The sequence below is a fragment of the Aedes albopictus genome, chromosome 2 (genome assembly GCF_035046485.1).
Source record: "Aedes albopictus strain Foshan chromosome 2, AalbF5, whole genome shotgun sequence".
In the NCBI taxonomy this organism is placed as follows: domain Eukaryota; kingdom Metazoa; phylum Arthropoda; class Insecta; order Diptera; family Culicidae; genus Aedes; species Aedes albopictus.
In genome coordinates this window covers 440,643,157-440,658,201 of record NC_085137.1, presented here as the reverse complement: position 1 = coordinate 440,658,201, position 15,045 = coordinate 440,643,157, and the positions used below count along the sequence as shown (strand labels likewise).

Genomic DNA, 15,045 nt, shown 5'->3' with positions numbered 1-15,045 from the left:
CGGTAATGCTGCAGCAAGGAACTCGGCTGAACGTGGAATGTTACAGACAGGAGCGGAAACAGCAGGGCAGCCTATTTAATGCACGCATGGATAAACGAAAATGCCCCATAGAAAAATCAAAATGCACCATAACAATTAAGCAATGTACCGATAAAATGCACAGCATTCTCCATAAATAAATAGAAATGTTCCATAATAAATTAAAAATGTAGCGGTAAACCAAAAAAATTTCTTGTTAAAAATGAAACATTGTATCAATAAAAAAATAAATAAAACACCATAAACAAATAAGTTTACTCCATAAAAAATAGTAAAAATATCCATTGTAGGAACACGGATTCCCCAAAGATCCGAAAAGACCGTTGAAACTCGAACACGTGGTAGGCGAAAACACGCGGTGTGTATGAACGACACTTAGGCTATAGACACTCTCCCGTTATTGGTAGCAATAATGCGCGGATGATGTGTTCTGTACGAGCGATATATTTCAACTGATTGTGTGTTTTGAACAGAGATATACTATTACTGTACAAAAGGGTATAGGCCGATTGCCGAACACGTTGCTCACTAGCCGAAGGCTAGTGAGAGAGAATTTAAATCTACTTACACCTAGGAGTTATAGTGTGTACAGGGTGTGCTACAATGGGTGTTTATATGATATTATATTAGAACTAAGATCACGCCCCAACATATGCCGGCCCCCGTTGAAAGGGTCGACTTTCAACCGAAAAAAAAAAACATGAACTCCACCGATGTCTTGTGCTGCAACTGGAGGTCGTTGAACATCTCCGTCTGGTTCGGTCTCGTCATCTTCGCATCATGGATGCTGTCGCCGGCCAGCCGAACATCGGTAATCATCAGGGTTGGGCGTACTCAGGGTTGGAGTAGCCATCGGGATCCCGGACATGTCGGAGGACAAAACATTCTTTAAACTTTTTGAAAATTCAATAAACAACTAACTTACATGGTCGGAGGCCCGAAGGCCTCCACGTTGCGCAATGCCGAAGCAATGCGATGGACGAAACTCAGTCCTCTGAGTTTGGGATGATTGAGCCGGCATCGTTCAATGCAGGCTGGTGTACAGGTAGAACGCATATCTTTGAGATTGATCGGGTATACTCGCCATCGCCAGTCCGCACGACGACTACACGGATGTTGTTGTCCGTGCCGCGGCAGACTCGGATGATACGGCCGTACCTCCATTTCAAGGGTGGGAGGTTGTCTTCCTTGACCAACACCAAAGTGCCGATCTCAATGTTGTTGCGCTGTTGAGTCCACTTAGTACGTGGATGGAGGCCTGACAGGTACTCGATGGTCCAACGCTTCCAAACGCGTCGGAGTAGTTCCTGATTCGTCTGCCACCGGTCGAGGCGGTTCCTCGGTACTTCGGACAGGTTGGGCTCAGGAAACGCGGTGAGAGGCCGATGAACGAGAAAATGTCCCGGAGTCAAGACCTCCAGGTCGTTAGGGTCGGCCGAGAGCGCAGTCAATGGCCTAGAATTCAGGCAAGCCTCGATGCGAGCTAGCAGGGTCACAAACTCGTCCTGAGAAAGCACCGAATTTCCAATAGTGGCCCGAAGATGCTTCTTAAACGATTTCACCGCCGCCTCCCACAATCCCCCAAAATTGGGACTGCGGGGCGGGATGAACCTGAATTCGGTGCCATCATCTGCGCACGTGCTGATTACTTCTGCCTGATGTTGCTGATCATAGAACTGCTTGCGTAGTTGTGCCAGTTCCTTTGCTGCTCCCTTGAAATTTGTGGCGTTGTCGCACTGGATAAGCCTAGGTCGCCCTCTGCGAGCGACGAAACGTTGCAACGCCGCCAGGAATGCAGCTGTACTAAGGTCGTACACAAGTTCTACGTGGGCAGCCTTTGTGACAAGGCAAACGAAAATAGCCACGTAGCATTTGACAGGAGGGGCTCTAGGCAGCTTCCGAAACTGGAAGGGCCCACACAGATCTTCACCAGTGTTCAAAAACGGTAGAGTTGGTGTCACTCTCTCAGGGGGCAAGTCCCCCATTAGCTGTTCGAGATTGGTGGGTTTGCAGCGGAAGCAATTCACACAGGAGTGTACAACCTTCCGAGCCAAGTTTCGGATTCGAAGAGGCCAATATTTCTCCCGCACGCAGGCTACCAAAAGTTGTGGGCCGGCGTGAAGATTTTTCAGGTGGTAGTGAACCAGAATGCGTTCTGTAAGTGTATGGCGAGCTGGAAGGATGATAGGATGTTTCCTGTCCTCGGAAATAGCTGCGTGACGTAAACGACCACCAACACGAAGAATCCCATCAACAAGGATGGGAGCGAGGTTTTTCAAGGCAGAATGGGAGCTGACTTGTCCTTTGGATGTGATGGCGAGAATGTCTGCTCCAAAGGCTTCGTGTTGAGCAAGTTTTACGAGCGTCTTGGTAGCATTGTTCAGCTCCAAGGTGCTGAGAGGCCCGACCTTTCGAGCCGTTCGATTTCGAGGCGAAGCATTGTGCCGGAAGCGGTGTAGAAAGGCAACTACCCGAACTAGACTGGAGAACGATGAGCGACACTCGAATATTTCGCTGGATTGTGTGGCTTGCACTGGCAATGAGACCGAGCGTTCCTCGAGCTCGGTAGAAGGTAGATCCTCGGGGATAGGACGGTTGATGGGAGGCCAGAAACGAGATGGTTGACTTAGCCACTGGCATCCGTTCCACCAGGCTGGCGTATCTTTCAGTTGCGCGGGGCTCATACCACGCGAGATAATGTCCGCGGGGTTTTCAGCACCGGGTACATGAGCCCAAGTTCCGCCGACCGTCAGGCGTTGGATCTCTGAAACGCGATTCGCTACAAAGGTTTTCCAACGAGCTGGTGGCGAGCGAATCTGACAGAGAGCAATCATGGAATCCGTCCAAAAGAACGACTTCGTTTTCAATTCGACGCTTTCGGTTCGGTGACCTTGTGGTACAGGTGAGCTAGGAGTAACGCTGATGAAAGTTCCAATCTGGGTAGGGTGAGCGTGGTCTGCTTTTTCGATTTTCCGGTAGGCGCCACCTTCGATTTGGCGGCGAGTAGTCTGGCGGAAATGGTGCCATCACTTGACACCGTTCGAATGTAGAGGCAGGCCCCGTATGCCTTCTCTGAAGCATCGCAGAACCCATGCAACTCTACCACAACAGGATTATGAGCAAATGCTGCCCATCGAGGAATGGAAATCGATGTGATGTCCTCTAAGCTGTCACGAAACTCGGACCAATATTGCTGTTGCTCTAGAGTCAAAGGCTCGTCCCAGGACACGGTAGTCTGCCACAGAGATTGAATGAATATCTTGGCAAGTACAACGACGGGACCTAGCAGTCCGAGAGGCAGAAATAGTTTGGCAGTGTCGGATGCAACGACGCGACGAGTAATGACAGCTTCTTTGGACCATTCTGGAACAGCGTAGCTGTACGTGTCGGTGGAGGGATTCCACTGAATTCCGAGGGTCTTAATCGGAGACGAGAGCGAATCTAAAGCAAACACCGACCGTTCGTCACGATTTTCGGCCGGAATGTTCGAGAGAACAGCTGGGGAGTTGGACGCCCACTTTCGTAGACTAAAACCAGCTGACTGTAGTAGTTCCTGGAGTTGACTGCTAAGTTCTGCTCCGTCTTCTTCGTTGTCGACTCCGGTAAGCGTGTCGTCAACGTAAAAATCCTTGCCCAAAACTAGCGATGCATGTGGATAATTGTCAGCACCTTGTATGGACAGCTCTTTCAGGCATCTGGTTGCCAAAAAAGGAGCAGATGCTGTACCGTAAGTCACCGTCACTAGCTCAAAAGTGCGCAACGGTTCAGATGACGAACTACGCCACAGTATGCGTTGTAGTGGATAGTCCGACGGATGGATGCGTATCTGACGATACATCTTTTCGATGTCTGCAATAATGGCAATCCTGTGCATGCGAAACCGAAGATGTATGGCGAAGAGGTCGTCCTGAACCACAGCACCCACCATCAGCGCCTGATTCAAGGAGACCCCGCTGTCGGTCCGACATGAGGCGTCAAAAACGACCCGCAGCTTTGTGGTTGTGCTGTCAGCTTTTTCGACTCCGTGGTGAGGTAAGTAGTACGACAGTGCTGCAGACGAAGAAGTTCCAGAGCAGTCTACTTCCCTCATGTGACCCAGCTGGTGGTATTCTTCTATGAAGGCAGTGTAGGCTTCCTTTAGTTTGGGGTTGTCGTCGAGGCGACGTTCGAGAGCGAGAAATCTTTTGGTGGCAATTTCCTTTGAGCTGCCGAGTTGGGCTAGAATGGACGGATGCTTTGGAAGCGTCACCACAAACCGACCCGATTCATCTCGAAAAGTGTGAGCAGCGAAATGGTCTTCACAAGCAGCTTCCTCGATAGACTGCGTACTCGGAGACCAGCATGACTCGATTTCCCAAAAACGTGAGATTAACTCATCGAGTGGTTGTTTGCTGCATACATGGGAAACCTTTGGTGTTCGATCAGGTAGATTGACTCCGATCTTTCCCGAGGCAACCCAACCAAAAACAGTGTTCTGAAGAATCGGCTTCTCAGGACCCAACTTGGTGAATCCTTCGAGTAGCAAATCGTAGTACAATTCCATACCAAGTAGTAGATCAATGGGACCCGGCTCATGGAACTTAGGATCTGCTAGGATTATGTTCGATGGTAGTGTCCAGGCTGAAGCATTAAGCGACCTACTGGGAAGGTCTCTGGTAATCTTCTTCAGGATGTGACAACGTTGTTCAACGGAAAAGTCCGTGCAGTGGGATCCAATCTGGACGAGAGCGGCATGAGATGACACGATTGCGGAGTTGCCTACGCCTCCAATTTCCTGGTGACACTGATAGCGATGTAGCTTCAACTTTTGAACGAGACTCTCGGTGATGAGATTCAACTGCGACGCTGGATCCAACAAGGCTCTGGCCCACTGGATGTGGCCATTCGTTGAAAACACCTTGACGATTGCCGTTTGCAGCAATACGGTGGCAGGAGCGCTTCTTGGGGCGTCGACGACGGTGGTGGACACGAGACTGGTACCAGAGGACGATGGATTTTGGTTTTCTAACAAGGACGACGACGTTGGCTGCGATTGCGAGGAAGACGGATTCGGCGAGGCGGGTGGATTTTCCGGTGGAACCAGACTTGAGCGAGACACGGGAGGAGTAGTTGACTTGCACTTGGAGCATAGTATGGTGCTTCTGGTTGCAGACTCTGCAACTGCTAGACGAACAACTGCGAAGCATGTGCGAAGAGGAGAAGCAATTGATGCAGAGATTTTTCTTCTTCACGAGGTCAAATCGTTGAGAAACGGCCAAACCTTGGAAAAACTCGCATTTGAATGGGGAGTGCGAAGATTTCGAGCAAAATGGACAAGAGTTGGTCGCTGGACTGGTCACGGCGTGAACGGTGTTGACCTTCGACTTCGATGGACGCTGCTGCTCTGGTTTGTTGGACTCCGATGAATGTGACTTGGACGGTGGTAGCGACTGCAAAACTGACAAATGACCTTGAAGAAAGGCAATGATGTCCTTGTACTCTGGATCGTCCGTTGACCGGTAGTGTGACTCCCATTGCTTCAGCGTAGACGGATCGAGACGACTGCAGAGCATGTGAGCCAGGAGGACACTCCAACCGCCCGTTGGAACTCCCATCTTGTCGATCATGCTCAAATTCCGCTCAAAATCGTCGACCAACCGCATCAGAGACTCGTAGCCTTCCCTTTTCATGGGGTCGATAGAGAAAAGGGCATCGAGATAAGTTTTGAGAATCAGTTTCTTATTCTCAAACCTCTTTTCCAACAGCTGCCAAGCGACGGGGTAGTTGGCAGCCGAAAGTTCGATCGATTCAACGACCTTTTTTGCATCTTTAGTTAAAGAGGCTACAAGATACGAGAACTTGTCAAACGGGGTGAGCTGTTGGTTAGAATCGATGAGGGATTTGAATGAATCGCGAAAAGTGATCCACTCCGAAATAGTGCCATCAAACGTAGGGAGTTTAACTTCGGGTAACTTGACGCGCGATTGTCCAGCAACTTGAGGAGGCGTGTTAGAAGGGGTAGCAAGCGCGAGTTTCCGAATCTCGTTAGCAATGAAACTGGAAACCAAAACGTAATCGAGCTCGAACCGCTGATGGATAACACGGTGCTTCTCGTCGGCGACGCTCTTTGCGTCATCATCAACCCCTTTTTCATCCTCACCCATCTCTTCGTCATCATGATCTTCTTCTAACAGTTCGATAGCTAGACGATTTGCTTCGAATTTCTGGAAAAGTCCATCAATTCGTTGTTTCCATCCCTCTAGTTGTCCGCTGTGCTGCTCACTGTCATACTCAGTCATAAATTGCTTCGCATTGGCCAACGTGTTCGTATAGAAACGCTCCATACGATGAAGCTCGCGCAATCCCGGTGCCATTGTCCACAGCGACCAGCAATGCTCGAAAGTGATCAATTGTAATTGCTTGACCGGCCAAATCGTCGAACCAGAGCACACTATGCAACAATCCACCAACTAGACTGGGATGAAAACATCGACTTGCGGATAGAACGCAGCGAATCAATCAGTCAATGCCCAATAAAACAACGTCCGATATCAACTTTATTTGATCAGATCTCCAACTTGCATGCAATGTTGTACTCACGTTTGCGGTCCAATTAGAAATACCTTCGACGAAGTCAAGTCTGGTTAGACTCGGCGGTGAATAGGATGGAGCAGCTTTTGTCCCCACAGCAAAATGGCGACCCAAGCAGTCTCACTTTTGCGGCACGCGCCGCGCCGGTTGATGGTCGAAGAAATTCCCGAACTAATCCGGTTGCACTAACAACACACAGCAGCAAGCACTTAATTGATACAAATTAGCAGCGACACTCTCTTCGGCACCCTCGTTCGGTGGTTCACTGTGCAAAACAGAACCCGCTAACAACGTGGCACACTCGCGGCGAAAAGATCGATATCCAACGGCAAGAAAAGGTCACTTTGGGAACAGCGAAACGCGAAACACACTAGGACTGCGCGCGATTGTCCGAAATAAATCGCGGCGCATCCGGCTCGAAGGACCAGAAATATGTAGGAACACGGATTCCCCAAAGATCCGAAAAGACCGTTGAAACTCGAACACGTGGTAGGCGAAAACACGCGGTGTGTATGAACGACACTTAGGCTATAGACACTCTCCCGTTATTGGTAGCAATAATGCGCGGATGATGTGTTCTGTACGAGCGATATATTTCAACTGATTGTGTGTTTTGAACAGAGATATACTATTACTGTACAAAAGGGTATAGGCCGATTGCCGAACACGTTGCTCACTAGCCGAAGGCTAGTGAGAGAGAATTTAAATCTACTTACACCTAGGAGTTATAGTGTGTACAGGGTGTGCTACAATGGGTGTTTATATGATATTATATTAGAACTAAGATCACGCCCCAACACCATAAATAATGAATATTTGCTCCATAGTTATAGCATATTTGCTCCATAAAAAACTTAAATTGCACCATAAATATCATCAAATTGCACCATAAAAAAATTGTAAATTTTACCACAAAGAATGTAAAAGCTACATAAATTTAATCTAATTGTACCATTGCTGCAGTGTCTAACGACATATCGTACTTTAGGATGTGGATTGGAATATGTTAATATGAAAAGTAAAAAGAGAATATACAGAAATCATATACCGAAGCACACATCTATGATAGAACGACTTAAAAGATGGAAAAACTATGGATGCAATTTACGGTATAATCGCTTGCTGTTCGAACTCGCTAACGCTTGTCGGACTTAAAAAAAGGATAACATCACTGTTTGCATTATACCGGGCAAATTCTTGGATCTGTGGATTGCCTGGAACCGAATCGACACAGTTACGACGCATCCACAGGCTACGCCACATGGATTAAAAAAATCCGCATTTTGAAAAAGGGTTAACCATATTCTTGTAGTTTACATACATTTATTGATGATTCCAATTTGATCGGAAAAAAATATCAAAAAGGGTCAACTCTTGTTCTCTTACTTTACATCTGCATCGATTAATAATAAATCCATGTTTTAAAATAAATATAAAATAAACTAAGTATCCTAAAAACAACTGACGTTATTTCTATTAGATTCTTTTTAGATTATCATGGCAGAAGGAGCAGAATATTGCCTTTTAACTTCCACATATTAACATATATTTATATATTTACATTGATACTAGTCGTTGCAATACTACTAATGATGCAGAATTTGATTAATTTTTATAGATTTTGCATTGTTTGAGGTAAAATTTACAATTTGTTTATGGTGCAATTTGATGATATTTATGGTGCAATTTCATTTTTTTATGCAGCAAATATGGTATTATTATGGAACAAATGTTCATTATTTATGGATGTTTTTATTATTTTTTATGGAGCAATCTTGTTTGTTTTTGGTGTTTTATTTAATTTTTTATTGATACAATGTTTCATTTTTAACTAGAAAATTTTTTGGTTTACCGCTACATTTTTATTTTTTTATGGAACATTTCTATTTATTTATGGAGAAAGCTATGCATTTTATCGGTACATTGCTTAATTATTTATGGTGCATTTTTATTTTCCTATGGTGCATTTTATAATTATTATGGCCGCAATAACCTTTTACCGAAACAGCAGACCCGCCTCTTTTAGGGGAAAAAGCGCCGACTGGAAGAAGCGGAGTGCGAGGAAATGGAACTACTGTGCCGTTCCCATGAAACACGGAAGTTCTACGAGAAGCTCAACGCACCCCACAACGGCTTCGTGCCACGAGCCAAAATATGCAGGGATAAGCACGGAGACCTCTTGACAGGCGGACGTGAGGTGTTTGAAAGGTGGAAGCAACACTTCGATCAGCACCTGAATAGCGTGGAGAACGTAGGCACGGGAGACCATGACAACGGAGAGACCGACTACGCCAATGCAGCAGAGGACGGAAATGAGCCAACTCCCACGTTATGGGAAGGTAAGGATGACATTCACCAGCTCACTACCAACAAAGTAGCTGGTAAGGATGGTATCGCAGCTGAACTCATCAGGATGGGCTCAGAAAAGTTGGCTACCTGCATGCATCGTTTGATAGTCAAATCTATAGATAGGGTAATCTGCCCCATTTACAAGAAAGGTGACCATTTTTAATGTGAGAGCTTTAGAGCGATCCCCATTCTGAAAGCTTCATGCAAAGTGCTATCCCAGATCAACGAACGTCAACGGACCAGATCTTCACCGTCCTCCAGGAACGCATCACTCGTTCATCCACTTCAAAGCGGAATACGACAGTATCGACCGCACAGAGCTATGGAAAATCATGGACGAAATCGACTTTCATGGAAAGCTGTAGAAACTGATCAAAGTAACAATGGACGGTGTGCCAAACTGTGTAAGGGTATCAGGTGAACTATCCAGTTCGTTTGAATCTCGTCGGGGCACTAAGGGGATTCAGATCCAAAAATCGAAAATTGACTTTATTCAATTTGATATTTAGCTTCGGTAGTTGAAAGTAGACCACTTGGACCAGTAAACTCTAGAATAATAGTTTGCTAATCCCTATACTTATCGAGATATTGGCAGCAGAATGAGACTATTGCCTTTTTTTTGGTAAAATGAATGAAATGTTCAACTTCTCATATCTTTGGCTTAAATGAAAAATGATATAATTTCAAACTCGTTTCCAAGAGCTTGCTTATAAACCTTTCGAATGACATATCAGACTAAGAAATAATGATTCGTAAACTATTAAATGATACCACATGAAAGAAATCAAATTTTCACCATACATACCGTTTCATACAAAAAAAAGTTTCGCAGAGTTTCGCTTCGGGACTACTTCTATGTCCTTGTTTAGGATCCCTGGGAGACATTGAAATCAAAGTTGGCTGCAACTAGCTGCTATTCTGCAATTCCAATCAAGTTGTTGGTGATGATTGAGATATTGCTATATAAAATCACACGACTGGCCATTAAATACCTCTGAGGACACATCTGATCGTCATGGCCACTTTTCTCAGTAGATCAATCATAGTGCAGTCTAAATCTGGTACTGGATCTCTTAACGAAGCGTGTGTTCACAAATTGAAATCAATTTTGTAAATAGGAACAGAAATCCTTAAACGCCTAAAAGTATGCAATGCCCTTGTAATTTCATGATGTTTGAAACTGTCGTGTTGAAACAACCTGTTCAACATGTTTTTCATATTTTTAGGCATAAACCCTACGAATAAGATCAAGACATTATAAAATTAACGCGAAAATATTTTTGGCCACCTGTTTGTATGGAGCCGCCCCATAGTGCGGGGACTGCGACAAGACGATGGATTCTCATGCCTACTCTTCATCATCGCTTTGGAAGGTGTAATGCAACGAGCCGTGCTCAACAGCCGGGGTACGATTTAAAAAAAAACAGTTCAATTGGAGTGCTTTGCGGACGACATTATCGCCAGAACACTTGGAACGGCGGCAGAACTCTACCTACACCCGCCTGAAACGTTAAGCAGTTAAGGTCGGACTGTTAGTGAATGCGTCCAAAACAAAGTACATGTTGGCAGGCAGAACCGAACACGACCGGATCCGTCTAGCTAGAGGTAGTAATATGACGATAGACGGGGAAACCTTCGAGGTGGGGAAGGAATAAGTCTACCTCGGATCCTTACTGACGTCTGACAACAATGCTAGCAGTGAAATACAAAGATGCATCATCAGTAGAAGTCGTGCCTACTACGGGCTCCAGAAGAAGCTGCGGTCTAAAAAGATTCACCCACATACCAAGTACACCATATACAAAACGCTAATAAGACCGGTGGTCCTCTATGGACACAAGACATGTATCATGCTCGAGAAGGACCTGCAAGCACTCGGAGTTTTTGAGCGACGTGTTCTAAGGACTATCTTCGGCGTTGTGCAGAAGAACGGTGTGGAGCGGAGAAGGATGACCCACGAGCTCGTTGCCCTTTACAGCGGACCCAGTATCCAGAAGATGGCCTAGGCCGAAAGGATACTGTGGGCAGGGCATGTTGGTGTTTGCTACTGATCTGTACAAGAAGGCGTGGAACGTAGACGATGGACGGTTCAGGTGGACCGTAACCTGCCGAGCACTAGGCGCGATCGAGAATGAAGACTGGAGAGCGGCAACCACAAACCACAAGTTTTGCGGCGTACTATTGTTAATTACGTCATGTCTTAAATGTGATGTTGAGCAAATGAATGTGTGTACTAATATGCTTACTCGTCACAACACTAAATCAAGCTAATCAGCCAATATAAAAAAAAAAACAAGTTTTTCGTCATTTACCGATTTTTATTGCATTTTGAGTTTATTTTACAGAATATTGCAAATACGTGTCTTTCGCTCTTGTATAGACTAGATATCCTATTTGTTAGATATCTCACCTGCATTATTCAAACGTCCAACAAAAGTATGAACCGCACATTCAAGCAAAAGTACCGTCATGCCAAAAACACCACTTCCGAGAAGTAACCACCAAATTGAAATCAAATCATCAAACTCAAGAGTATCGCATTCCCTCTGCGGTATCCTACCGTAACCATGCTCAAAATGAGACTCCCAATAGTTCCACATCCCGGACTGGAAAACCCAGTCACTTACAAGTTTGTATTTTTGAAACATCGGACTACGTGGTGTAAATACCGTCGCCGAGAGATACCAATGGATACGTTCCTGCATCAAATAAAACTTCCGCATTGCACTGGCTGGATCCCAGTTCCACGGCATCGCAGCTATCACCTGTGCAACATCACAGCCCATGATGTAGGTGGAGTTGGTTTCCATTGGAAATACGGTGTATTCATTTTTGGTTCCCAACACCAAACGATCCTCGGCGAAGTAGAGTCGCACGCTTTTGCGTAACTCGGGATTGCCGTCCATCACGTAGATTGAGAGCGCAGTTTCGTTGAACTCCTGCATCGACCGTATGTGGGGTTTATGTTTGACGCCCAGCATGAATGAAAGCAATTTCACCAAATAGACTTCGCAAAGGATGAATTCTATCCACACGGTAGATGAGAGCATCGAACGAATTACAGTTTTGGATGTTCTGCCATTTGGAGGGGAAAAGTTCAGCCGAAATCGTTTTAGTGTGTAGAACAAAAACGCAATGAAAGCGGTCGCAATCCAGAGGTTTGTTTGGAACGGCATGTGTAGATATAAAATGTAAGGCTGTGCTGGTTTCTCCGGGATGAGCAGACAAAGCCCATCGAACAAGTGGTCCGGTATGATGTCAAGACGGGATGTGTCTTGCACAACAATATGCTTTACAATTAAATCAATATTGTTCTGGATATACCATAGAATCGACACTTTTTGTAATGGCGCTGGGACCCACTGCAGTGAAGCATTCACATGTTGAGCAAAATACATCAGGAGCGCTTGGAAAGGCGCATCTAGAATGCTCACCTTGTTTGCCCACTCACTTCGGAACGGATATCCTTGGACGTTCCTTACTATGTCAAGCGTCAGTAATTCCGCAAGGCTTCTTTGTCCTGTATCCTCGAATTGATCAGTTAGTATATTGAACTGATGAATGTGTATTTCGTTTTGCATCACAACGAGCAATACAGATTTTACTAGCCTAAACCGTTTCAACAAGAACTGATATGCCTTCAAGCTTTGGGGATCTTCAAACCCGAAAAAGATAAACGGATAGAAGCGCGTCGCGCTTTTCTCACTAATCATTTCTGCCAACAAGTTGACTGTGTTTGAAAGATCATCCTCAGTCAAAGGAATCAACAAAAGTGTACATGACCTAAACTCTGGTCCTCAGGAAGGCAGGGTAACCATTCTCTGGGGACAGGCCAATGCGATAAGAATAGTGTCCATAATGTCCAACCAACGGGAATCCAAATAGAGAGGCCGGGGTATGCACAATTCAGTTACAGTGTCTAGCTGAAGGTCGATGCAACTATAAGCTTGAACAAATGACACGAGCAACGATAGATGCATCACTTTTACTGGATTCGATGCAACTGGGTAATTACCATAGTACGCATCCAGCATTTATTGGAAAAAAATATGTGCTTGAAAATGCAAGCATTAGTCTTCAAGTTTGAAAAATTAATCGAGCAATAAAGGGTGTAATTATTTTCAATTAGCAGTAAGGTGCGACTTTATTTTCAAAAGTTGCAGAAAATTGAAATTCGTGTGCTCTTTTAAATTTAAATCATATAAATAGAGAGGTTTGTGTCAAAATTATGAGGTATTTCTTTCGGGGATACAACTGAGGTTATGTACTGTTATGGTTTGGCATCACAGTCTAAAGGGTAATGGAAAACGTTTTTTTTATTATTCCCTACGTTTTGGTCAAACACAGTTTTGCCAAGGTAATAGAATTAGCAAACGTTGAAATACACAAAAATGAAATTTCCTCATTTTTTCCTGTACACAAATTAAATATTGCATAATAAGAGAGAATTTTGTGCATAAATTAAGCCAGGCAGGGCTTGAATGAGGAAACTTACTTGGCGAGACTCAGGAAGCTCCCTGAGAGTCAAGGGAATTGCAAGAAGCATTGGGGGCGGTTTCACGAGCCTGTTGAGGGCGTTCCGACGAGTTTCGTTGGAGTCTCAATGGCCTCTCAATACGGCGTTTCAATAGTATTACGAGGGTTTCAGTGATGATTCAAAAGGTTACAAGGGAAATTCAAGGGAGGTCCTCAGAGCCTTCCTTTTGCATTACGTTGGCAGGAGCTTGCATATGTAGTGTACGGTTTAGGTAAAAAAATACCCTAATGCCAAAGGAGAGTTATAGAGCATTACAAGGGATTTCAGGGACGTTTCAACGCATTTCAGAGATTCTCATGGGATTTCAAGGCATTCGGAAAGGATTCAGGGGTGTTCAATACCATTCCAGGAGCGCTTCAAGGAGTTTTTGGGGGTTGCTGAAGCCTTTTAAAAAAGTTCCAATGGATTTTAGTGTCTGTTCAAGTTGATGACGGGGATTTCAAGGGCATTCTAATGGGATTATGAAGGCTTCAGATATGTTTAGATGCTTTTCAGGGACACTTCAAGCCCTTGAGCCCCCTAAACCATCCCTGACACCATTAGGCCCCCCATATAAACCCCACTGAACCTTTTGAATTATCCGTAAAAATCCCTATAATGGCTCTAAGACCCTCTGAAGCGCCTCAGATACCCCTGACGATCCGATACCCCTGGGATACTCATGCAACTCCCTGAGATCGACCGAAAACCCACCGAGGCACCCTGAAACGAACTTGAGACCTACAGATAAAAAAAGGCAATTACACCGTCTTCAACCTTGCGGCCTCTACAGACTGAACATTACAAACATCCGCCAACGGACAACACATATTACACCCAGTGCAGTGGCCCAATGGAGAATTTTCCGTTTGACGAAAAGTTTTCCCCGACTGAAGCAGGAATCGAATCCACACTCCGAGGCTTACGAGATACCCTAACAACTGACGCCTCTAACCGTTCGACCACGAAGCCCACAAATACCCCCTGAAACGCTCATGGAACTCGTTTGAAACTCTTGGGACCCCGTGAAAAGCCACTAAACTTCCCTGAAACAACGCCGAGACTTTCAGGTCCAGGTTTTCCCTGAGACCCCATGGAGCGCCTTTCCCTAGAACTCCCTGACTGCCTTCGTGACCTCCTGAAACCCCAGAGACCCCCTGAAGTCCCCCGGAAACCGCTTGAGATCGCCTAAAAAGCTCCTAAAGTCGCTTGGAACATTCCTAAGGCATTGCGAAACACCTTCTAGATCCCCTGGAAGCACCCTTATAACCCCTGGCGCCTCCTGAGACTCCCTAAAATGCTCCTGAGAGCTCCCAGTACCACGGAACACCTCTGACAACTCTTGGTTCTACCTGAAAACTCCTGAAATGCCCCAGAGACTCCCCTGAACACGTTTGATACCCCGTGACCCAACCCCCTCTCCCGTGAAACCCTCTGATGCCCCTCGAGATGACCCTGAGATCCTCTTAAACGCCCCTGAGAAACCCCCTGGAACCTCCTCGGAATACCCCATTGCCACCGTTGCCATAGTTATCGTCATTAGTACATTTTCTTATGCACAATATTGGTTC

The 15,045-nt window shown here is 45.5% G+C and overlaps 2 protein-coding genes across 2 annotated transcripts; both read right to left on the bottom strand.

Annotated features, from left to right (window-relative positions):
- Nucleotides 1-1,025: 1,025 nt before the first annotated feature.
- On the bottom strand, nt 1,026-2,873 carry LOC134286905 (uncharacterized). The gene has a single exon (XM_062848604.1). The coding sequence runs from the start codon at nt 2,871-2,873 to the stop codon at nt 1,026-1,028; it is 1,848 nt and encodes a 615-aa protein (XP_062704588.1).
- Nucleotides 2,874-2,902: 29 nt separating this feature from the next.
- LOC134286904 (uncharacterized) lies at nt 2,903-6,392 on the bottom strand. The gene is made up of 2 exons (XM_062848603.1): nt 5,300-6,392; nt 2,903-5,214 (listed from the first exon to the last, which is right to left on the bottom strand). The coding sequence occupies exons 1-2, from the start codon at nt 6,390-6,392 to the stop codon at nt 2,903-2,905; spliced, it is 3,405 nt and encodes a 1,134-aa protein (XP_062704587.1).
- Between the last annotated feature and the right edge of the window lie 8,653 nt (nt 6,393-15,045).